This window comes from Ahaetulla prasina, chromosome 1 (genome assembly GCF_028640845.1).
Source record: "Ahaetulla prasina isolate Xishuangbanna chromosome 1, ASM2864084v1, whole genome shotgun sequence".
In the NCBI taxonomy this organism is placed as follows: Eukaryota; Metazoa; Chordata; class Lepidosauria; order Squamata; family Colubridae; genus Ahaetulla; species Ahaetulla prasina.
This window is the reverse complement of record NC_080539.1, coordinates 264,676,092-264,702,041: the sequence shown is the minus strand read 5'-3', so window position 1 is coordinate 264,702,041 and position 25,950 is coordinate 264,676,092. Positions and strand designations below refer to the sequence as shown.

The following is a 25,950-nucleotide window of genomic DNA, read 5'->3' as shown; positions in this document are numbered from 1 at the left end:
ATTAATAGTTAAGGTGAATTTCCCTACCTTTGGGTCTCTCCTTCAGCATCTTCCTGTTCCACGATTTCACCCTCAAGGTCTCTCAAACATTTTTGCTCATCAGCCATTTTCTTTGCTGGGTTAAGATTGTGAGTTGAGTCACTTTTCTCTCCAAACTGTTTTGTAAGAATGATAAGAGTGCAGTTGTTCTCTCACCACTCTTCCTGTATCGACTCTAAAGCCAGATGCACCGGAAACCATGTGGGACTGGGGGTGTGAGTTTACTTTTTAATCAGAAAGAATCATTCTTTTTTTTTTAAAGTCTTAAAAGAAGAAAGCTAATCCCTCCCCTCCCCCAAAAAATCTCAAGTACTAATGCAGGCCATAAGGGGAACAAAGCATAATTGCAGCTCACAGAGCAATCTTGGTGTTTAAGTCAAACTCACAAAAGCGGCAGCACATCTGTACTTGCAACTTTAGATACTTCACATTCTTTTTTCCAGCCTTATCTGCGTTTTGTCAGTGTAAGGATCCTTAGAGCAAACAACAGGGTTGGGAGATTGGGCAGTTGCAACACAACTTCAAGTATCTACAAGCTGCATATTTGAAGGGATGGAAGGAACAAGAAATCCACAGTCTAGCAAAAGAAAAAAAAAACTGACCAGAGGGGCCACATAGGATAGCAAGAGATATTGTTCAAGTTAATGGGGGTTAAAGGTTTAATCAATATTAAGCAACTCTAACTACCTATAATGCATCTAACCCATGAAACAGTCCTTTTCCACCAATGGGCCAAGTGACTTCCTTAAAAGGACAGATAATTTCAGTGTCCTGATAGGTCAACGCATTGTTAACTGTTTGGTTTTATTTTAGTGTTTTTACTTTTAGAAGAAGACACGGACAAGACGAGATGTTTCAGAAGATTAAAAATGAAATGAACATTGTAAAGAGAATATGCTGACTCAAGAGAAGGAATGGAAGACTCCCATATACTAATCTGGTCCAGACAGCAAAATATTTCAGATTAGCCCACTTAAATATGTCATTTTCCACCCATTGATCCAGACAGATTTTTTTTTTCAGAGTAGGGAGTGAACCAGTTTATGAGAAAAGTGCAAGTTTTATTTTATGACTACTGACCTGGTATCTGTAGAACCTTTCACATGTATCCAGAATGCCACATTCATACATTTCTAGGCATCAAAAACATTCAAGGCCCCAAAATAGAACCCCCTCACCAGCATTTTCTTATTCCTACTGAAAAAAAGAGCAATTTGAGACCTCCTGGATTCTGATCCCCTATTCATTGTTCTCCAGAAGTACAGTAAATGCATTGCTACGTGTCCAATGTGGACACGAATCACACTGAATTTCAGCTTTATGCTTGCTCGGTTCTAAAACAATCCTACCTCTCACCTTTGACTATATAGCTAGCTAAAGTACTTAATCTGATAAGAAACCTTAGTCTTAATTTAACCCATGAGCAATGGTGTTAAATCTTAGAATGAGTTTTCTTCTTTTCTTTCTCCCCAGCCCATAAGAATTGTGTGCATGTATAATATTAATAAAAGAGAATATCTGTAGGTCATAGGTGGGGTCTTTGATGCTCTCTGAAATGTTTGTTTGCTTCCAGATTTTCATTACTCAACTAAGTAACATCTTCAGTGCACAATGAAACTAGAAACAACCAAACTCAGACAACACCAAAGACTCCATATATATTGCATTCTTTTCATAGGACTTTATTCCAAAATCTGCTAAAGTGAACTCTAGGCAATAATAAAACTGTTGTTCTTTTTATCAGAAATAAATCCTATTAATAAGTTCAGGGAGATCTACATTCTTTTGGGAAACTGTGCATAGAATTGCTGTCTTACATTATTAAAAATTATGGCCTTAATACTTTTTATTCTCCTCATCTGAACCTGCACATAGATTGCTTCTGTTTAATTAAAAAAAAGCCACGAAAAATGTTTTCGTACTTTAAACAAATTTTCCAGTTTTTCAAACTAGAATCCTGGTTTTCTCCATAAATATAGGGATGTCTGTCAAATCATAACAGATTTTCTGTTATCTTTCACTTGCTCTTAAGAATTACTAACCTTTCTGATAAATCTACCCCATGCATTGCATTAAGATGTGATATTTTGATCACATGGCTATGGCTGCCATCTTGACTTTTTTGATATAACTAATGACTGTCAGATTTAACTGTTGAAAATTGTTATTCTGTACTGGTAAGCATGGGAAAGCAAATTCCCTCGAAAGTTTTTTTTTCTTTTTTACCACATCATTGTACAAAAATGTTTCAACCAAGGAATTACATATTCCATGTGAAGCTAGGTATGATAATGCAGAGGTTATAAAGAAAATTTTGCAATATGGAGGAAGCTTGGTCTATAATCACCCTGGATGTAAGAAAATGTAACTTTGATTTTAAAAAGAAGCAGTGATTACTAGCATTCTCAGCATGCCTGACTTTCTGGATAGGATTTCTCTATAATGTTCTTCCCTAATGCAAGTACACGTTGTATACCTGTCTTGCTAAGTTAAACTCATAAAGTTAAAATGTGGGAAATACAATATTTAGTTTTATTAAGAGTTTGATGTTTACCCCTTCTAATAAATCTGTATGTATGTTTTGCTTAAAAGGAATGCAAATTGTTTTGTTTGTAATATAATAACTTAGCTGATTCTTTTACCAAGATCATGAGCAATTGAAATATAAATGGAGCTGCGGTATAAAGCAGGAGTCTCCAACCTTGGTCCCTTTAAGACTTGTGGACTTCAACTCCCAGAGTCCCTCAGCCAGCAAAGTTGGCTGAGGAATTCTGGGAGTTGAAGTTCACAAGTCTTAAAGGGACCAAGGTTGGAGACCCCTGGTATAAAGTGCACCTAAACTGTACTGTTTTTTTAAAAAGAGTAAAATTATTTTTACCAATTATTTTCTAAAATGTGTTTGGAAATCTACCTGGAACACATTAACTGCATTTCTACAACCTTTTACCTGGGAAAGTCCATCGGAACTCAATTGAACTTTTTTTCTGAATAAATATTAGGATTGCCCAGTAAAAAAATTACTTGTCTAATCACACCAAGCCCAGACAAGAACCACTGTTGCTAAGAGTTGTTGACTGTACCCTGTTGCAGAAGCACTGACTGAAGCTCTTTCAGTGCTTGCAGAAGTGAACGTATGGAGTGTTAAGGCAAAATGGTGTAAATGCTTAGCGGTGTCCCTTAGGCACTTTACAAGCATCTCATCCAAAATATTTGAGGCTCAGAATGAAAGAACTGTGCTTAGAAGCACAGATGGGGTGGGGAAAATGAAACTGCTTTGTTGGAACAGCTTGTACACAGATAGGACTCCATGGAAGAGGAAATAAGAGCATGAAGCAACTATGCTCACTATTCTACCACTTCCTCTTGATGTCTTCTATTTCCCCCCCCCCCCCTTTGGGTCAATATCTTCCTCATTTCTTTTCTAAGTTCATGCATGAAGCAAGGCCTTTAACACACAGCTCGAACGATGCAATTTACAGTACCTCGGGTGGTTTGGAACCCGTGAAACTATGTATTCTTTCTTGAACAAAGTTAGTGAAAAGAGAGAGATTGTCTTTAAGCAAGACTCCTTGGATTAATTAGATTAAGCATGTGAAAAGCTTGGGAAATGTTAAGAAGTCTATATTTTACATGTCTATTGAGAAATCAATTATTCCTGGTTTATTGTGCATAGGATTGCAGCCTGAAGCATGGAATAAATGCAGAAACACTGTATTCTGTTAGCAAATGGTAACACTTTAAATGATTCTCCACAATGAAATATTTCTCCAAAACCAACGATCATCTTGAATCTGCTCATTTACCCCCGATGTTATATTATGCTAGTTACTTAATTTGTCACCCAATCCAGAAATCTTTAAATGTCTGTGGAACTTCCAAAAAGAATCTAAAAATGTGTGATGTGCTTCTAATCCCACCCACCCCCTTGCATCAGTGGTGGGTGCCCCAGTTGGGAGAATTGGTAGTGGTGGCAGCGGGAGGCCACCCGCCCGGATGTCTCTGCACATGCACAGAAGCTTCTGCGCAAGCGCAAAGCATCACACGTGCACGCAAGTGCACACGTGAGCGAACCAGTAGCAAACAAAATTGAAACCCACTACTGCCTTGCATGCTAATCTACTCTTAAACAGGCCGTTTCTTGTTTTACAGAAAAACAGCCATAGGGAAAGTCTTTTGATTCAAGCAAACATAGCCATATTGTTTTCTTGACAAGAGCATAGAAGTGGCTTCTTCTGCTACACTGCCTTCTTCCAGTACATATCTTTTTAATGTCTCAGTCTTGTCTGTATCCTTGGAATTCTCTGGAGGTCTCCCATCTAAGAATTACCCAGACAGACCCTGACTTCGCTTCCCGGACGAAACTAAGTTGGCCAGGTGCTGCCACCTGCTGAAGATGGCCCCATTTCTCTATCTCCAAGATATAATAATAATAAATAATAATAATAATAATATTTTAATTTGTATACCGCCCTTCTCCCGAAGGACTCAGGGCGGTGAACAGGCAGATAAAATATAAATACACACAATAATTTAAAAACAACCCTTAAAAAACTAATTTAAATGCCCAAAACGTTAAAAAACTTACTCCCCTGTAAAATAACACAATTTTAAAAACCCATCCAATAAAAATAAAAATCAGGCTAGTCCAGCCATATGAAATAAATAAGTTTTAAGTTCGCGGCGAAAGGTCCTAAGGTCAGGTAATTGTCGAAGTCCGAGGGGAAGTATGGAGAATAAGTGGCAAAATATTGTACAGTGTTGTGATAAATAAATAACAGTAGAATAAATCTGCAGCAGTTACACAGTTTTATGTTTAATTCCAATTTATATATCCATCATTAAGAGTTACATCATAGGGGTTACACACAACCCTCCCCTTTCAAGTATGTACTCTACATAAACCACCTGGTTTCCAGTTCTTGTATTGCACAGTTAGTTGAACATCACATTCTTTGTACTTGATAAGAACTTTTGTTTGGCACAAAATGGCTCATTATTCAATGGGACTCAAAGAAGTATTTAGTATAAAACAGTTATAAGCGTGCAAAATTTTCCCAATTTGGTACAAATTCCCTTAAAAATCCTTCATTTTATTTCCTAAGTTTTACATTCTGGATATATCTTTAGCTATATGTGTCTTTTATTATTATTATTATTATTTTGTTCTAGGGTTTCAGCCTGACAAAGAATACAGTCAAGTCAGAATACATAAGAGTAGTTGTTTTGTCATGAGCAATTGGCTTCAACTGAAGGCAATGGCTGCTGCCATTTTCTGTTCTTCAACTCTCTTTTGAGGAGTGATTTTTCAGGTAGCCCAGCATCTTTTTAAGTTTTATATATTGCTGTATGCATTTACATGAGAAGCAGCAATCCATTTTTGAAGAAAAAATAAATAAATAAAAAAACATTCTGTTCCCACTCAAATTGCTGTTGATATATGAAAAGGTTCAAAGCAGGGGTGAAATCCAGCAGGTTCTGACAGGTTCTGGAGAACTGGTAGCAGAAATTTTGAGTAGTTTGGAGAACCAGTAGTGGAAATTTTGAGTAGTTTGGAGAACCAGCAAATACCACCTCTGGCTGGCCCCAGAGTGGGGAGGGAATGGGGATTTTGCAGTATCCTTCCCCTGCCATGCCCACAAAGTCATGCCCACCAAGCCATGCCCACAGAAGCTGTAGTAAAAAAAATTGAATTTCACCACTGGTTCTAAGAGTTGTGGAGTTTTACCACAACCACCACAGTTTTTTCAAAACCACCACTGTTGTTCAAGGTTGGGAATGCATTCGTGATATTGGGGGGCTATCTCAATGAACAGAATGCAAACAAAGCTTTTGGTGCATGGGGCAAGCATGAATAATCCCAATACATCCCATCATCATCGGCTCAGAGGTATGAGTGGTGTATCATGATTTCTTTGAAACAAAGCATAGACTAGAATTAAAGGCGCAGTCAATAACTGAGGGTCTTTCCCACTATTGAGTTCAAGTACTTTCCTTTTTGAGACAGCATAAAGTAATAATGGCACAAAATGTGCTGTGCACATTGCTAACCCTTATCCTGCCTCTGTTATCTATGACTCAGGCCATTGCCAGATAGGGTTGACCTGACTGATGAGTTGGCCCCTTATTATAGGCAAGGTGTTAATTTTTCTCCTGCAGTTTTTCTATCACTGACATAGGGGAATGTGAACCAATGCAACAGAGCAGCACAAACGGAGATTACCTGCTCCTTCTCTCACCTCTCATTTGGACATCTCCCACATATAAAATAATAATAATAAACATAAGAGAAGACACCAGTGCAACAATAGTTCCAGAATCTTAAAAGTGTGTGTGTGTGTGTGTGTGTTCTTGATAGGATTGGCCAACTGACTAGATAGTGTACAAAAGGGATAACTGAAATTGAGTAGCTATTGGCAAGCTGGTCTCTCATTTCAAGGGGAGCTTCTGGTGGGGGCAGTTTATAATACAATCCAGAGAATCTGGCAAATAAACAGCAAAAATCCAGGTTGACATTTCTTCTTATTTTGTGGACGTTGCAATGTAGAAATCTGTGGTTGCAGCAGTTAAAAATAAGGATTCCCATTGATGCAACCATAAAGTAATTATAATCTGGAGATGCAAAAATATGTCCTCTTTTCCTTCCCAGATAAAATAGCAATTCTGCAGAAGTTCATGCCATGCACCACCATTATGACACTACTGGTGGGAGGGTGGCGCCATTTTGCCTACTCTACTCTTGCTTTAGCAGCACCCAAGGACCAATGTGAGAAGTTGCATTACATGTGATTAAATCTCACATTCCAGCACCTGTGTTCTCATTCTCTGGCAGCCGGGGAAGAAGGCAAGTTTGTCACAGCAGGATGGTTCATGGAAAGTGGCTGGCAGGACCTGTATTTTGCAGTGTTACAAACAGTGGTAACAATGGCATAATGCAAAAAATATCTTGAGACAGCAAAGGATGCAGTTTTGATTCCATCTAACTGTTCCTTATGCTTTACACTCATTGAAATTTAGTCTAAGCAGATGCTTCTGATTATGAAGTAAGTAGTCTGGGAAGATATTAAACTAAAGAGAAAAGGAATTGCAAAGAAAAAAAATATGAATGAGGAATGATCTCAAAAGAAAACACTTCTGTGCTACATTCCTAACGTTGCTTCAAGCTTAATTTATACTTATTGCTGCATTTATTTGTTTTACTAGGTTTATAAGCCACTCCAATTATTCTCAGCAATGTCTACAAAAACAGCTTTTCTCCTGAAGGGACTTCCAGGGGACAAAGTAAAGACAGCTCCATAATGACCACAATGGAATGAGGATTGGGTGACTGGACTAACTCATTCGTAATTCCTTTCTGAGAGAGAGAACATGAGATTACCCACAAATGTTCCAAGCAGTTCCTCTTCATGAGGAGACTACAAGATTTGTTGTTGTTGTTGTTAGTTGTGAAGTCGTGTCCAACCCATCGTGACCCCATGGACAATGTTCCTCCAGGCCTTCCTGTCCTTTACCATCCTCTGGGGTCCATTCAAGCTCACGCCCACTGCTTCAGTGACTCCATCCAGCCATCTCATTCTCTGTCGTCCCTTTCTTCTTTTGCCCTCAATCTTTCCCAGCATTAGGTTCTTCTCCAGTGAGTCCTTCCTTCTCATTAGGTGGCCAAAATATTTGAGTTTCATCTTCAGGATCTGGCCTTCTAAAGAGCAGTCAGAGTTGATCTCCTCTAGGATTGGCTGGTTTGATCGCCTTGCAGTCCAAGGACTCGCAGGAGTCTTCTCCAAGCACCATAGTTCAAAGGCCTCAATTCTTTGGCACTCAGCCTTTCTTATGGTCCAACCTTCACAGCCATACATTGCAACTGGGAAAACCATAGCCTTGACTGTACACACTTTTGTTGGCAGGGTGATTTTTCTGCTTTTTAGTAAGCTATCTAGATTTGCCATAGCTTTCCTCCCCAGGAGCAAGCATCTTTTAATTTCTTGGCTGCAGTCCCCATCTGTAATGATTTTGGAGCCCAGGAAAATAAAATTTGCCATTACCTCTATTTCTTCCCAGCTATTTGCCAGGAAGACCACAAGATAGTGATGGATTTAGAGTTTTGAGAGACGAGAAAATAAATATCTTGCTGAAACTGTGGTTGACACCTTCAAAAGACACTGGGTTTGCATACTTCCTTTTCTAATCACTTTTGGAAATTTCTTGTTAACTGCTTTTCAGCTATTAGGAACCTATGGATTGTCATGTTTTACAATACTGGGTGAGTTTCCTTCAAACCTTAGTGAAAAATGTATTTAAAAACAAGTTTAAGGACGATTTTTTTTCTTTTGTAATAAACAGCAAGAGTGATTAGAATTTTTATTTTGGGAAGCTACAAATAGACTAAGAGTCCAGATGGATTTGAAATAAGATTTTGGAATTAATTATAAGAATCCTTCCTGTATGAAATGCTTTTGTTTTGAATTATCTTTTTTAAAAAAAGAAAGAAACATGATAGGATGAAACTTTGAAGGCTAGATGCTAAAGAGAATAAGAAGGAACTAAAGTTTACAATTAAAGAGAAGAACTTTTAAATTTGACTTACTATTTCTTACATTGGACCATTCTGAAGGATATTTTTGAGCACTGGACCCAGAACTTAATTTTAAGAGAATAGACAAACACTATAGACAAACTCTGTTTAAAAGATGTGGAAGAGGAACTCATTTTACTGGACAAGACTGAGACTAATCTGAAAGTAGATTTAAAAGTGGATTTAGAAATGACAGATTATAAGAATGATATGGGAAAAGATGCTACTCTGGATTTATAAATAAAACTGGATGATATTGTAATATTGTATTTAAAAGGGATATCCAAATAACAGACCAAAAGAGTAATGTGGATAACTTTCCTTCATTGGTTTTACAAAAGAGACTTACTAAAACAGGGGTCTCCAACCTTGATCCCTTTAAGACTTGTGGACTTCAACTCCCAGAGTTCCTCAATCAGCTTTGCTGGCTGAGGGACTCTGGGAGTTGAAGTCCACAAGTCTTAAAGTTGCCAAGGTTGGAGACCCCTATGCTAAAACTTTGAACAATTTTATAGGGGAAAAATGAAAAGAAACCAAGTTTCAGGACATTATATGAAGGGAGTAAAGATGACAAATGAGTAAAAGGTAAGTTTTCTCTGTTGACCCTTAATGGACTTTTGCTGATCAGGACTGAATGATGAGGCTTTTAAGATATGTTTACAGATAATTGATGGGATATGAGAAGAGATCATTTGTTATATTTTAAGAGAAAGTGGTAAGTTATTAAAATTATTTGCACTTGTGAAGGGAGAAGTAATTTCTTCTAATTGTTATTGTTTGCACTTTCTATTTTTTCTTTTCATTTTTTTCTTTTTAAATTTGTATTAGTTTTTATTTTTAATTGTAATTTAATAGTATGATCATTTTTCATAATAGCATTTAATTTAATAGCATTATCATTTTTCAAAAAGAAAAACAGAAGTACTATTTGCAGAGGAAGTAAACTTGAGAAATTGCAAAGTTGATCTCGACACCACATTAATCTTCATGCCATCAAAGACTCTGTCTCTGCATCCTCCCAATTATAGCAACCCTGATGCAGCCCTCAATGAAATCAAGTTTAACACCCTTGTTCTATGCCATTTTGCCTACTTACCAATTTAGGAGATATGGGAGCTGTTGGAAAAATGAAACAAATTCTATCTGTTTCACTTTTAGCCCACATGAAGGTCACAAACAGAATGATATGGGGTGACACAGAAGACCTTGATGCTCCTTACTCCTCCTCTATCATTCCAGTGATCTGCCATGCTAGTTATTTTTGAACAAAGATCTACCATCCTTCTGGCAGATCATTTAATCTATACCTCCAAATAGCTTAGCTAACAGGTTGATGGAGTAAAGAAGAGATGTCAGATCAGGGGTGAAATGTAAAATTTGTTACTACCGGTTCTGTGGGCGTGGCTTGGTGGGGGGGATAATGTGACTGGGTGGGCATGGCCAATTTTTTTTTACTTTTAAAAGCATTTTTTCTACAACCTCTTCTGCCAAAGAGGCTATAGAAAAAACATTTCTAAAGGGTTCTGACAATCCCAGCTGAGCCGCGCGATCATCAGAGGCTTTTTTTTAAATTTAAAAGCATTTTTCGCCCAAAGAAAAAATGGTTTTAAAAGTAAAAAAAAAAAAAACTCTGATGAGCATGGGGGGTGGGAACGCAGGGAGTTTTGCTACTGGTTCTCCGAACCACCATTGCCATTGCTACCGGATCAGGCGATCCGGTCCGAACCAGGAGCATTTCACCTGTGTCAGATGAAATAAAGGAAGTTTTGTCTAATGAATCAGGAACCGCCAGTTTCTCTTTCATGCTGCATTCCTTCCCCACTCCACCAATCTTGTCAGCTGGGCTATTTTGGGATATAGATTTAATATTCTTCCAGAGCAAAAAAAACAACAAAACCCCAGACCTGTGTTCTGAAATGGCCTGAGTGATAGGTCACTGGTACAGAGAATCTTCACACCAATGAACTATCACTTAGGCAACTTGTAAAGGGGCAAAAACCTTGAATACAATCCTTATGCATCTCAGGTAGCTTCTGGGATTGCTCCCTAAGCATGTTTACACACATCAAGAGCACTGTTGTTGGCTGTTCTTTCTTCCACCACCACCACCACCTTCCACCAGCTGGTGACAAGACGTGAGAGGGGAAACACATCCAAGAGAACCCATCGATCACTGCACCTAAATTGTCCCACCTTAAAAAAAACTATAAAGACAGCTCCACTCACTGTTTCAGTAATGAAGCAGAAAAGGATTTAGCCATTGGTGGGATTCAGCCAGTTCGCACCACTTCGGGAGAACCGGTTGTTAACTTTCTGAGCAGTTTGGCAAGCTGGTTGTTGGAAGAAATCATTAGGGCAGAGAACTGGTTGTTGAGTTTAACTCATAGAATCATCTATTACAATGTCCTTCCTGTCGAAGACTACTTCAGCTTCAGTTGCAACAATACACGAGCACACAATAGATTTAAGCTTAATGTTAACCGCTCCAATCTTGATTGCAGAAAATATGACTTCAGTAACAGGGTTGTTAATGCTTGGAATACATTACCTGACTCTGTGGTCTCTTCCCAAAATCCCCAAAGCTTCAACCAAAAACTGTCTACTATTGACCTCACCCCATTCCTAAGAGGACTGTAAGGGGCATGCATAAAAGCACAAGCATGCCTACCGTTCCTGTCCTATTGTTTCCTTTCGTTATATCCAATTAATATAGTTATTACATACTTATGCTCATATATATGTTTATATATTGTATAGTTATTTCATGCTTACGCTTATATATACTGTGTGACAAATAAAATAAAAATAATAAATTACTTGAATCCCACCACTAGATTTAGCCACTGGGGCAGTTTAGTCTGTGCTGGCATATTTTCTCCCAGTTCAAGGACTAGAGGATAAATGTCAACACAGTCATAAGGAAAAGCCTCCGAAATATGCATTTCCTGTCCTCAAAGTTTGAAAAGTTGACAAAGAACCCTTTAGTTTTAGAACATTATAATTGATTCTTCCAGATCCCTAAGCATGAAAAGGGTTTGTTTCATTATCCTGTATCTGGATGTTTTCTTCAAATGCTGTCAGTGAAGCATAAGGAAGTATTCAGCTTTGGAAATGTTTGTTTTCAGCAGCATACTAAATTCTCTCTTTCTAAGCAGAAAACATCCCAGGAGACTAATCATCACCAGTTCTTTCTGCTGTGCTTGTTCATATATTATAAAAATGATCCCACATGGCAGTTCTGGATCTGGTTTTATGATATTCAAGTGAAATCTCCAAGAAAATATTACCTATTTTATACAGATACAGATTGAAAGGTCGGCAGCTCGGTGGTTCGAATCCCTACTGCTGCCGTGTAACGGGGAGAGCTCCCGCTACTTGTCCCAGCTTCTGCCAACCTAGCAGTTTCGAAAGCACATAAAAATGCAAGTAGAAAAAATAGGGACCACCTTTGGTGGGAAGGTAACAGCATTCCGTGCACCTTTTGCATTACGGAGACGTCTTCGGACAGCGCTGGCTCTTCAGCTTTGAAACGGAGATGAGCACTGCCCCCTAGAGTCGGCAACGACTAGCACGTATGTGCGAGGGGAACCTTTGCCTTTACCTTTGTATCTGTATCTACAACATTGTTGTGTCTTCTTTCAAGGTGGTCTTTTCCATTACAGTCTCCCCTGCCTAACCCATCTCTACTTCATGCCCACTAAGGGTGCCTTTCTCCCATTGTCCCTAAAAATTCCTTGTATAAACGCAATGCGTTTTTTTGTACTTCTGCAGATCCCATGATTTCCCCCAAGCCTGCTGATATTCCCCAAATGTATGAGAAATGCCACTTCGGGTACATATGAAATGGCAGACAGATAATTGAGTTCCCGTAAAAAATGATCACATGGGAAAACAAACAGTAGAAAAGAGTTCCAAAGGAACTATTGGATCTTTAGAAGAAATGAGTATAAATTTAAGTTGCCAGCTACGTTTTTTCAATAATAATAAAAAATTGGTGATCTAAAAGAAGCAAAATTAACCATTGGATTATTTTATTGCTGATGATGGGTTGCTTTTCTTGATCCTCTGCACCATTTCTTTTTGCTGTAATTGTTAATGAATAGTTTCCCCCTTTTTTTCCTATAATTCTAGAATATGCCCATAAAACAAAATTAGGATTTTTTTCCTTACAAGACTGCAGACTCTCAGGAATAATCTATTAGGTCCATATTTGGACAATAGGCAGAACAATGCTTGCTGTAGTTAAGAGCGAAGTTAAAACTGGGCAATATATCCTCATCCTTTTTTCCATCTCTCTTTCTGATTTTCACTCTCTCATCTTTTTCCTTTCTTCCTTTAGACCTAGTGTTGGTTGATGTACAAGTGCCCAAATAATTTTGCAAAATCTTTCACAAAACTATCGGTTCTTGCTCTTTTCCCAACTGGCTGTGCCCTTCAGATAATCAAATATTCAATCTCTCTCTACCCATATACCAACTGTAGCAGTGATGGGTTTCAATTTTTTTTACTACCGGTTCTGTGGGTGTGGCTTGGTGGGCGTGGCATGGCTTGGTGGGCGTGGCATGGCTTGGTGGGCGTGGCAGGGGAAGGATACTGTAAAATCTCCATTCCCTCTCCATTCCAGGGGAAGGTTACTGCAAAATCCCCTTTTCCTTCCATTCAGCTGGGACTCAAGAGGCAGAGAATAGATGGGGGCGGGGCCAGTCAGAATTTTTACTACCAGTTCTCCGACCTACTCAAAATTTTCACTACTGGTTCTCCAGAACTGGTCAGAACCTGCTGAAACCCACCTCTGAACCGTAGACAGTATATTACGGTTCAGATATATAAAAGGAAAAAAAATGTTTAGGAACTGTTTTCATTGCCACAAAAAATAGGACCAGAAATAGACTTAATAGGTATAAATTGCAGCTACCTGGGTTTTGTTTAAATATAAGGGAAACATTCTAAAGCTAATGGCTGCATAGCAGTGGAAGAGTCTGTCTATTGAGGTTGTAGCTCATTCTCCATCTTTTTTTTCAAGTTTTTTAAGAAGTTAGACAACTGCCTCTCATAGATAGTTTAATTAGTTTTCCTGCAAATTGCAGAGGGTTGGACTAGATAATGCTTGTGGTCTCTTCCAACTCTATGATTGTATGATCAGACAGACAGAAAGACAGACAGATATAGTCCGTGAAAAGCCCTGAGTGGATGCTTCAGTTCAATTGACCCTTATGTAATAAAACCATACTTTGCTTCCAATATTACATCAGAGCCACTCTAATACATGGAATCTACCACTTTGCTGGTCTTGGCAAAGCAAAGTGGTCTGTGTTCAGAAATATGTTTTATTGATGCAAGACTACCATAAGGCAAATTATACTACTGTAATCAATATAACAATTGAACCCATTCCACAGCCTAAACTGTAGACAACCAATATGTTGGGATAAATTACAACTATTGCCCTGAAGGTGCCAGTCAATTCCCTTTAAGGAGGACTTTCAAAATCATGATTTGAGTGTTATGACATCCTTCTCCTGGGTCTTTAAATAATTTCCTTCTGACAATGTACCAGGCGTGTCAAACTCACAGCTCACAGGTTGGATGCATCATGCGCTGGCCTCGCCCACCCGGGTTCAGCAAAGGGGGGGGGGAATCATGATATGTCACATGACAACAACGTGATGTAGGCAATTGATGAAAGCCAATAATCTTATAATAAACACAAACCTGTATGAGAAGAGGTATTTGAATGTTAAACTATTTAGGATTTAGGGTAAATAATATTTATACTTTGAAATGAAGTCACAAGGGAGAAGAAGTAAATGAGGTTCTTGCAAAGGTGATGCATTTGTTTATACTTGCCAGAATTCCAGCAGTGGTACTCTTACGTTTCCAAATCATTGTCAAGAAAAAGCCCACAGAGAGCATCCTGCAGTAAGCCAGTTGGGAAATTATTAGAGCATGGATGACTGCTGCAAAATTATTCCTGTCCGGAGTTGGCTATAACCTGACAAGCCAGGCAATGTTAGTAAAAGCATTTAACACTGCTGAGGCCACCTGATTCTCTGGCAACAAAGCTGGGTCTAGAAACAGCTCCCAGCTGTGGACCTGCTGTCTTAGAAGTAATACAAACTAGATTGTATACGTGTATGTGTATGTGTGTGTATACACATATATGCATACTCCAGATTTCATCTAACCATAGAATCTCTGCTTTCTTGACTTATCCAGGCATCTTCACATCTGCCTTTATCTAGATGTTCGAAAGAAATGGTATTTGAAAGGTACACATTCTGAATCACATGGAAATTTGCCCAAGAGTTGATGGGCAATAACTCCACAATAACTGTTTTCATCGCTGAATGAAATATTGGGATATACCCTTCATGCTGTTCCTTATTAAACTCTTTGAACTGATCCAGAAGAATGGAGAACTGAAGCAGCCAATCATCATCCTAATGCCAGAGCAAAATAGCTGCCAGTTTGTTCTGAATATTCTCAGTGCTGGCACTTGTTCAGTCTACTCCCATGGACTTGCTTCCCATAAGGGAAGAATTGTTCCATTAATATGTGAATGTATCTGAGAAACTATTCACCCATTCATGAACAATTCCTGTCATTTTTATGATCATCCTGTTGCCACCTAAAATTATCCTCCATGTTTCAGAAACATTTGATCATTTGCCAAAAGATTTAGTCCAAGAATAAATCTGAGTGCAACAGCAAATTTGATAGCATTCAGCTTTGGAAATATTTCTCAGCGGTACAAATAATTTCCTGAAGAGTTCTTTATGTCGCTTTCCTAAACATCAAAGGTAATTCCTATCTATCAGAAATTTATGTACAATTCCCCTGTTAGGAAACCAAAGCCCCGTGTGACACACAGCCCTTTCATGCCTTGATTTCCCAAGTCTTAAGATAGCAGCCATACTTCTCAATGCTTTATTTACATCAGTTTTAGTTCACGTTGCAACACCAGATCCTACCTAATGACAAGAGTTAATGAAGACTGAATAGTTGAAGCTCATGCAACTACCTTTGTTGTAATATGTATTTAAGGATCTCATGACCTAGTACCCAGAAATAAAAAGGGGTCAGGCAGCAGGTAGGTTCTGTAGGGTGGACTGCACTATGAATGCAACTGTGACATGAGGAAAGTCATTCCAAAAACAGCGCTGTAAAGGTTTGCAGAAGGTTTGGATAGGCATTAGGACTGGATTATAGAGTTGAGCAGATCTTATTACTCGCCACCTTCAAACATCTTCTTCCTGCCCTCCATTCCAGACTTTTCCTCAATGTTCTTCCTCCAGTCACCCACATCACGTAGGTCCTTCTCCTATGGAAAGACAGGAGATAAAATGTTACGCTTGGATAGTGCCTTTAACAGGGCTCATGCAGGGGGCAAGCCTTGCCTTATTGATATGATGCCTCCCTGGACAGAAAAACCCTTTGTTCACTCACAGATGTGCTAATATTTATTGTGGTGGCTCACAAGTTTTCATCAAGAGAGCTGGAAGCTTACCAACACATTCCAAAAGGGTGAAATGTTCAACAGACAGTAAATTGGAAAGAAATTAAAATGGCCTGCCCTGCTGAGAACCCCATAGTATTTGGGATATATTACAGTCAGAAAGCCCGTTTTTCTGTCACTGACTGCATTTACCAACTTTAGTAAGTCGTAGTTTTTTTTAATGAACCGCCATGGTTCATACAGTACACTAAACCATATATTATTCTTTACATTCCACAATGATTGAGTTCACTCATTAGAATGGTAAAGCTGCAAGCTGAATGTCTTGTCTTCCAGTGCTCTTATAACACCATTTTTGGAAATCTTCACAATCAGAGGTCTTTTAGAAATATTTGATTATTTATCTATTCATCCATCCATCCATCCATCCATCTGTCATCTGTCTGTCTATATCTGTCTTTCTGTCTGTCTGTCTGTCCGTCTATCTATCTATCTATCTATCTATCTATCTATCTATCTATCTATCTATCTATCTATCTATCTATCTATCTATCTATCTATCTATCTATCTATCATCCATCTATCTATCTATCTATCTATCTATCTATCTATCTATCTATCTATCTATCTATCTATCTATCTATCATCTTCTATCATCTATGTCCATCTAGTGTCCTTGAGTTCAATATGTTATGACACTATTTGTGGCTGCTGTCACTCTAGAAATCTGCATGGCAAGTTTCCTGGATGCAATTTGGAAAGCTCATGGGGAGACTTTCTTGGAGCAAAGGATCTATCAGTTTTGATGGAATCTAAAACAATTATTAATATCTAATTTTATTTTGTGTTTCACTTATTTTAATAACATTATTCTTCTAGCAGGAAGCCATAAATGACAATTAGGCAGGAGGAGCAGTTGGATTTTTTTAAAAAAAAGATTAGATTAATCTATCTTAAATTTTAAGTCATTTAGTGTATTGTTAAGTATTTCATTTTATTTGCAAGGAAGTCCAATATTGTCAAACATCTAGTGAGCATGATTGGCCTTACTTAGACAGCATAGGATTCTACTTTGACCTTGATTTGAAAGACTTCTCTAATCTTATGTCTATCCAAATGTAGCATACAATTTACCCCTTCAGTATTAGAACACAGAATAACAAAGTTGAAAGGAGGTTTCCTAGTCCAATCCCCTGCCACATGACATGAGACCCTATACCATTCTGGACAAGTGACTGTCCAGTTTTTTCTTGAAAACCTCCACTGATGGAGGTTTTCCATCCATCCCAGCTTGTGGAAGCAAGTCATTTCACTGATTAGTTAAGTGTCAGGAAATTTCTCCTTAAATCTAGGTTGGCCCTCCCTTTAATCATCTTCCACATGCCCTGCCCTCAGGTGCTTTGGAGAATAGGTTGACCCCCTTTAATATGTGACAGCCCTTCAAGTACTGGAAGAAGCTACCATATCACTCTGATTCCTTCTCTTTATTACAGACCCAGTTCCCTCAGATATTAGACTGAACAGTCAAGGGTAAATAGTGAGGAAGATAGATGGCTGAGCATAAGTTTAATATACTCAAGACATCATGATACTTGGTTGCAGTGAAATTCTTGACAGATGCATTTAGTCCAAAAGCCAAGCCACGGAAACTACTACTTTTCAACTATCTAGGTACCTTTTCAGTGTCTTCCTTCTTGACTTGCTTCAGATTAGCTCTAAGATCCATGCAGACTTTGTGTTTCGAACCCAGAAGGGCCCTCAGCATAGCGTCAGCAGACATGCGGACTCTACGTAGGGGTGGCCTCTTGAATTTGCCCCTCAGGTCAAACAGTTTCTGGCTCAAATCTTCAAGCTACAGTCAGAAAGAGATGAAAATACCCAAATGATGAGAATGGTGAAGGAAGGCAAAATCAAATTTTAAACAAAGAGATGCCAGACAGGAATCCAATCCATAGTCAGAAGAGAATCTAACTAAAGGTAAGTATATTGAAACTGTAAGAGAAAGTGCTGGTGAACCCAAAGGGAAAATAATGCTAGACACGTTACAGAAAATCACACGCAGGCAGTTCTGCATCAGCTGAAATAAAATGCAGAACCCCTGACTTTGCACCTTAACCTCAAATATCTCCTATATAATCCTGTGCTTGGAATTTAATTATCTCTTAAAATAAATACGCTCACAGTTAATCTGCATATTATAAAAAGGTGTGGACTATTTTCTCATGGCTCTTACTCTGGGTTAACCATTTTGCTTCTGTGTATTGTTTGTAACTAGAATTGTGTGTGTGTCTGTGTGTAAACAAACACACTTCTACCATACTTTGTTTTTTGCCATTGATGTGGATGTCTATATTCTGAATGTTTTCCTATCCCAGTTACATTTACTAGGTGTACACAATATTCATCTTAAATATTTACTGAAACATAAAATGTGAGCAATTGAAGATACAGTCTTTCTAGCAATATCAGTCCAGCTATTTTTCTCTCTCTTCAATTTTTCAAAGTTAGTTGTGATGCCAAATGCTTATACTATTTTGAGTAAAGGAAAGTATATAAAAAGTCAAGTTGATAGCCCAATCCATGTGATCGGACTCACTCCTTTTGTACAGTATATGTGTTACAATACACATTAAAAGGTGTGGACTATTTTCTCATGGCTCTTACTCTGGGTTAACCATTTTGCTTCTGTGTATTGTTTGTAACTAGAATTGTGTGTGTGTCTGTGTGTAAACAAACACACTTCTACCATACTTTGTTTTTTGCCATTGATGTGGATGTCTATATTCTGAATGTTTTCCTATCCCAGTTACATTTACTAGGTGTACACAATATTCATCTTAAATATTTACTGAAACATAAAATGTGAGCAATTGAAGATACAGTCTTTCTAGCAATATCAGTCCAGCTATTTTTCTCTCTCTTCAATTTTTCAAAGTTAGTTGTGATGTCAAATGCTTATACTATTTTGAGCAAAGGAAAGTATATAAAAAGTCAAGTTGATAGCCCAATCCATGTGATCGGACTCACTCCTTTTGTACAGTATATGTGTTACAATACACATTAAAAAGGGTGTGGCTTTAATTGCACCATTCAATTGTACCCATTTTATTTATTTTTTAAATCCTACTTCCCATGGCCACCTCCCAGCATGCTGGTCTCATAAAATACAAAATTATTGTATTTCTTTATGAGATGAAAATTTCAACCCACTTGGACACAAATGTTTAGAAATTGCCTACCCAGTCAATAGAGCATATGTATGGATGCTGGACCATACATATGCTCTGTAATTAAGATAATTACCTCTTTGGTAGTTTTCTGTAATTTAACTTCTGTGTCGTATCTTTCCTCATCAACTTGCTCTACCTTAGCATGAAGTTTTTTGCAGAATTCCTGTTGAGAAACAGCAAGTGATTATTAAAGGAGATTGCTTAAACTTACTTTTTTTTTTTGCCAAACCATTCTAATTCTTCTGCAGGCTTGTTTTTGATAGATGATATGTCTAGATGTGTAGTTTCAGAATTACTGAGTCTGTTCCACATCTTTCTTTTTTTTTATTCTTGGAATTAATAGAATAGAATAGATTTTTTTTTTTATTGGCCAAGTGTGATTGGACACACAAGGAATTTGTCTTGGTGCATATGCTCTCAGTGTTCATAAAAGAAAAGATACCTTCATCAAGGTACAAGGTACAACAGTAAAAACAATTTTCATAAACCAGGTAAAATTATATAATTATGAAGAAAGAGAAAAAGTAAATTGGTCCTGCATCACAATGAAAAAACTTAAGGTATAACAAGCCAACCGTGTCTTCAGGGATGGCATATATGTCCGTATAGCCCAGGTACGTAAACATTTAGCTTAAACTAGAGGTGGGTTTCAAATTTTTTTACTACCGGTTCTGTGGGTGTGGCTTGGTGGGTGTGGCATGATTTGGTGGGCGTGGCTTGTGGGCGTGGCATGGGAAAAATACTGTAAAATCTCCATTCCCTCCCCAGTCCAAGGGAAGGTTACTGCAAAATTTCCATTTCCTCCTGATCAGCTGGGACTCGGGAGGCAGAGAATAAATGGAGTGGAGCCAGTCAGAATTTTTACTACCGGTTCTCTGAACTACTCAAAATTTCCGCTACTAGTTCTCCAGAACTGGTCAGAGCCTGCTGAAACCCATCTCTGGCCTAAACTATTCATTTTATGAAATGATGTGACATAGTTAACTGTCAAGACAATTAGGTGCCTAAAGATGTTTAGGTGTAAAGCAGATATATATACATAGCATGGACTTCCTGGGACAAAAAGTAAGACATAAATACAATTAATAAATGATGGGATTCCCTATTACTTTGTGGTCACTGCTTTGTTTGTTTGATTTTTCAAGGTCATTCCATTGCTGGTTTGGCTAAAGAACAAGCAGGAGGAGCTGCCTCTCAGAAAATCCTTTGCTATTACTTTGAGATTCAGATACTACCAAATAAATAAATAAATAAAGCCACATGAGATCTGAACACAACAGGACATTGGGGGGGAATGAATGTAACTACTTTTTAAAAACAGAAGTCCTCAGTCAAGGAAAGAAATGGTAGGAAAACAGTGGTGGGTTGCTATTGGTTAGCCCCAGCAGCGGTGGTGGGAGGTTCCGCCCACCCACCCAGACTTCCTCAGAAATGCTCTGTGCATGTGCAAAACATTCTGTGCAAGCGCAAAAACACTACACGCTCCCAATAGCAAACCGGTAGCGCCGGGATTTAAAACCCCACTACTGGAGGAAATGACTCATAAAAATATGAAGTGCTGTAACCCAATGTCTAACTGTAATTGTACTGTAACCTATAATTGTTTGTTTAGAATTTTATTGGTAATATGTGTTTGAACCTATACTTTGACATGGCTTATGTAATTATCACCTTGACTTTTTAAATCACACCCTGAAGACACCCCTGTATATAAGTTTAATTTCTCAAATCTAGTTTTGTCCTAACACCACCAATATTTTGGAGTCATGTTTTTGGTTGCAGCTCATGAACAAAAAGGGCTTTGTACATTTTTAGCTGAAAATATTCTTCATTGCTGGTTCTCCTACACTGAGCAGCTTCCTCAGCAAACTGCAATGGGATCAAAATGCAATATTAGCATATTGACATTATCACCTAAATGCTGCCCTGAGATACTTACTGTCTGGATCCCTAACACAAGCATATAAGTTTCAGTCTTTGGGCAATAATAATTTGTCTCCTTCCCACAGACAGTCAGGCCTAGGCCTCTAATATCACATAAGCCAAATTAAGAACATATATTTATATGAGTCTTTATAGTTTGGAAAAATCTAATTTGGAAAGAAACTAATTGTCAGATCAAATCAGCAAATCAACTAATGCATTATACGTGAAGTTACATGTTCCTGTTCTTGAATAGGAGATGGAAGGGGGGATGAAATCATTACCTGCAGTTCTTGCATGGAATTTGGCAGGTGCAGAGGTGGACAGTGTTCTGCAAGATAATTGGCTTTTTCTTGTTCCTTAGCTGCAGCTTCTTTTTCAAGCTCAGAAGCAGCAATCTGGAGCATAACACTCTAGAAGATAATTGGAAGAAGCAAAATTACATTGGCAGAAGAAATATTTGTCAAGGAAGAGAGTGAGAATGCATCATAAGGTATATACAATCACCTCTGTGAACATCAAAACAAAGGTCAGGGCTTAGAAAGTAGCACAGAACAGAGTCAGTATAGTGGTCCTTTATCTAAGAAGTCAAACATAGGACACAAATTGAAGGTCTATGGTCTTTCACGTGTTACCAAAAACTACAGCTCCCAACAGCCATCAGCACTGGCCAAATTGGCTGGATTGCTACTATTTCTGATTCAACAAAATATGAAGACCATCATTTCTCCATTCCTATGACTAGAATATTCATTCATGTTGAGGCTACACCATAAATTCCCTAGCAGATTTTTAGCAAATCACAATCACTCAAGTCTCAATAGAAGGTGTTTAAAATTCAAAGTGTAATTATTCATGATTATTAATTATTTTCATCATTACTAGAGGTTAAGCACAATGCCCTTTAGTTCAGTGAAAGAACTATCCCAATCATGTAGAAAGATGGAATGAAAATCTGATCGTAGTAACATAATGAATTTGCCCGTAAACAAGAAGCTTTTTCCAGTCACCAGTAGGTTACTGATAGTAGATTTCTTTCCAGAGCATTTCCCCCGAGATTAATTTGATATCAGAAATTACTTCAAGAGTAAAATGCATTGTTGAAATGGCGTTCATGGAAGGTATGGGGATAAAACTTCTTCCTCGTGTGTCCTCTTCTTTTAAATTTGGACGGAAGGGAAAGAATAAAAATCCACTCCTACCACTTGGGCCCAACTTGCATTTAAAGTATTGTCAGAATTGTCACTGTCCCAGCTAACCTACAGCTCCTATACTTGAAAATGGGACAGAAATCTTAAAACTGTTCATTAACTTGAAACATTCTTTGTTAATGAATGACAGCAGATAAATGTATACATGTGGAACATTCAGACCAGTTCTAGTTTTCTTCTGTCTCATTCTTGGCAGATGCCCAGATATCATTTGGGAAGTATTTTGCTAGACATTCCAGAAGAGGAATGCTGCATGGCATAGGACTTTTTACTTTCCTTCTTCTCTAGGGAGAAAGGGAACAAGACAATAATGTAGCATTGCTTTTTTTTAAAAAATGATCTCCACAAATATATATATAAATATATATATACCTTGAGATGTTGCCGGCGGGCAGTGATAGCCCTCTTCCTTTTCTAAAATTAGGAAAAAGAAAAAGACAACTTTGAGCTTTTACAGTACCTTTTCCACAAGCCACATTTTTGTATGTATCTTTCCTAGAAATCTGACCACCCTTTCCATGTAAACATGAGATAACATCCCAAGAATAGCATCCATAGTTTAGGTAGAGGATAAACCCACTTCTCTTCTGTCCTGCCATTTGCTATTCGAAATTTTCTTTACTCAGACTTGCTTTCACAATTCATAGTGGTGCAAAGATTGAATTATATTCTCCCACACTCTGGAGACAGGAAATCAAAATTCGACTCCTATTAATATTGTCCTATTTCTACTCCTGCTATCTTTTTTTCAAATTAGCTAATATAGATGTCAAAATGTGCCCTTAAATTATATTAACTTAAGAACTTTAACTTCTACAAATTGACTTCTCTAGGCAACCATATATTTTGTCCCTAATGGTTTGGTGTAACAGGAATAGTTACTCATGTTTTGAATATATGCATGTGCTGCTTGTTGCACATTCATTTGAGGACCTTCTATCCAAGTTAAGAATGTTTAAGAAATCTGATAAGGTCACTTCATTATGTGGACGGCCTCAGCTCAGAATTTGTCCTTTTGAAAGATTCGGTTAAACTTTAGTAACCTTTGGTCAAATATATCGTTTGTAGTTTGTAGTTTGCTCTAAGATGGCTGTTCCAGAAACCAATCGTGTAGCAGCTCTTCTTATGTACAGATAATCCAATTCAATACAGATGGGATTAAACAAAATAGAATGGAAGTTCTGAAGCTATTTTTTTTAAAAAAAGAAACCCTGTACATTAAGAGAGTTAATTAGATGCAGAACAAAAGAACTGTATTATATTGTCTGAATTATTAGACTGAGAACTCCTTCAGTTTAAACTCAGTGTAACATGTTAAGTCTGGAACACCAAAAGAGTTTGTTTATGTCAGCTTGGACTATTGGTCCAGCTAGTTTAACAGACTTGATGTTAGGTTTTCAACTGGAGTTTTCCAATTTCATCAGGAAGTGTCCAGGATTGAATCATTAGATAGGAAATATTTAGGTCCCAATTTGATTTCCATAAATTTTGTCATATTTGTACCCATATATTGTTCACGTTATACAGAAATAGAAATAAATTTCCCATAAATTAAGCTAATTAGAGACTTAAGTTTTATACTATAATTTCACTTCTCTGGAAGTGAAACAGTACATTTTTCTGATGGTTCGGTCCAAAGGAAGTAATGGTTTAAGGAAATGCCCAGAACTGAATTCCAGGATATTTTTGCATGCATTACATGTGCTCTACCAAAGTTATGACACTCAAGATAGGGCTTTTCCAGTCATTGCTAAAGATCGTGGGTACAAAACTGAATCTACCATGAAACTCTGCCAACCTACATTCTCTTGGTGAAAATAATATTTTTCCTATGAAACCATCGAGAATGAAACCATCGAGAATGTTGTAGTATTGACATCTGTTCGCTTGTTCGTATTAACACACTGGTTTTCTTTACTGGTTTTGACTGAATATTTGAGTGCAACTTACTATTTGGCATAATCTAGCTCAATTCATGGTAAGGAGGTTGGAAGGAAAAAAACTAATCGTGACTTTTTTTTATGTCCCTTTCAACAACTCAAACCCCCCCCCCCCCTGGTAATACATGAGCTTAGAAAAGCTGCTGGTCTAGAATTCTTCAAATAATTTACAAAGCAATTACATAAAGAGAACAAATATAATTAGAGATAGAGCAAATTCTTCTGCTGTTACAAATTTGCTCTGGAAAACAGGGTTCCTGTTATAGCAAAAGGACTTGTAGAATCATAACAAGGAGGGGTAGATTGTATATATTCTAGCAGCCTGTAACTATCTGCAGATTTAAGCTTGTAAGGGTGGGGGGGTGGGGGTGTTTCACTTCTTATTAAGGCGAGGGACATAGAAGTTTAAAGAAGGAAGGATGAACTTCGCAGCTGATTTCATCCTACATCCTCCTTTAATAGCTCTTCAGACAGCAACTTTGCAAATCCTTCAAGGCTACCCACACAATTTATAAGAAAACAGATTGCCTTATTACAGTGCCATGATAGTCACCAGGAGAGAAGGAACCCTTGAGGTATTGTCTATTTAAGCTTTTTAAGTTACTTTAATAGCTTTTTATTATATAAGGAAAGCTGTGCTGGGCAGGACGACAAGTATAAACTGTAAAGTTATCTGGTCCATGCAGTGTGTAGAGTGGTCAAAGGAGACTCTCTTAAGAGGAAGGATCCCATCATTCTTCCCCTGCTTTACAGCTGTTGTTCCTTCACTGCGTATTGTGCAGTCAACATGCACTTGCTTCCAATGGGTCTTGAGAGTGCAAAATTCTGAGGTATTAAAAGATTTAAAGCAAACCATCTTTGCCTGAAGGATGCCTAGGGGGCCGCACCAGCTGCTTTCTTGCATGGTAGGGCAGAACAGGCTGACTTTAGTCCTTAAAGTTTTGCTTTGGGGCTCCTCAGAGCAAAGCTTTGTTTGTTCATAGCTCTTCAGATTACCCCAAAGTTTAACCCCCAAGAACATAGAGGAAATCTTTGGAACGGCAGAGCCATTCTGGATCCAGCATGTGAGCCTTACTCTGAGCAAGATACTGGAGGTCAGCATCAGTAGTGGGTTTCAATTTCATTTGTTACTAGTTCGCTCATGGGTGCGCGCATGCGCAATCCTTCTGCACTTGTGCAGAGAGATCTGGGCGAGTGGGCGGAGCCTTCTGCCACTGCCACTACCAGTTCTCCTGATCTGGGGCGAACCAGTAGCAACCCACCACTAGTCAGCATGCCCTCCAGAGAATTACAACAACTGCTTTCCATTTGATACGATGAAATAACCACTCCAAGGAGTGGGATGGGAATTTATTATAATCCAAATATTTTTCTTATGTGCCACCTAAAATATCGATTTCATTGTACTTAACGATAAGGATTCGTGAGAGAATGCCGTTTCCTTTTGCAGGATCTTTCAAAAAGGATATGCAATTTAGTATCAGAAATGGGAGGGAAGCTTTCGCTTGCTATGACAGTATCTCGCCAAAATGGCAGCACTTTATTTAATTTGGGGAGTAAGTTCAAATGTTCGTGTTGGGAATAG

General features: G+C 38.1%; 2 protein-coding genes across 3 annotated transcripts in view; both read right to left on the bottom strand.

Annotated features, from left to right (window-relative positions):
- The window catches only part of LSP1 (lymphocyte specific protein 1), a 134,402-nt gene extending 134,208 nt beyond the window's left edge, over window positions 1-194 (bottom strand). The window contains exon 1 of one of the 2 annotated variants that reach the window (XM_058157849.1): window positions 28-194. In XM_058157849.1, coding sequence (XP_058013832.1) covers window positions 28-107 — 80 coding nt within the window. In that variant the 5' untranslated portion in view covers window positions 108-194. The remainder of the gene's footprint in view (window positions 1-27) is intronic. The other variant, XM_058157841.1, reaches the window with a different exon arrangement.
- Window positions 195-15,518: 15,324 nt separating this feature from the next.
- On the bottom strand, window positions 15,519-25,221 carry TNNI2 (troponin I2, fast skeletal type). Its single transcript, XM_058160794.1, has 6 exons — window positions 25,117-25,221; window positions 22,798-22,839; window positions 21,499-21,627; window positions 19,365-19,454; window positions 17,737-17,913; window positions 15,519-15,926 (listed from the first exon to the last, which is right to left on the bottom strand). Exons 1-6 carry the CDS (start codon window positions 25,219-25,221, stop codon window positions 15,831-15,833), a joined length of 639 nt encoding a protein of 212 aa, XP_058016777.1. The 3' UTR covers window positions 15,519-15,830.
- Window positions 25,222-25,950: the final 729 nt, after the last annotated feature.

Coding starts and splice junctions, on each gene's coding strand:
- TNNI2 (XM_058160794.1), bottom strand. CDS start 25,221: ATGGTTTGCTTTAAATCTTTTAATACCTCAGAATTTTGCACTCTCAAG. Junction 19,455..21,498: donor ATTCCATGCAAGAACTGCAG/GTAATGATTTCA, acceptor GTTTCTCAACAG/GAATTCTGCAAAAAACTTCA. Junction 17,914..19,364: donor TACAGAAAACTACCAAAGAG/GTAATTATCTTA, acceptor TTCTGACTGTAG/CTTGAAGATTTGAGCCAGAA.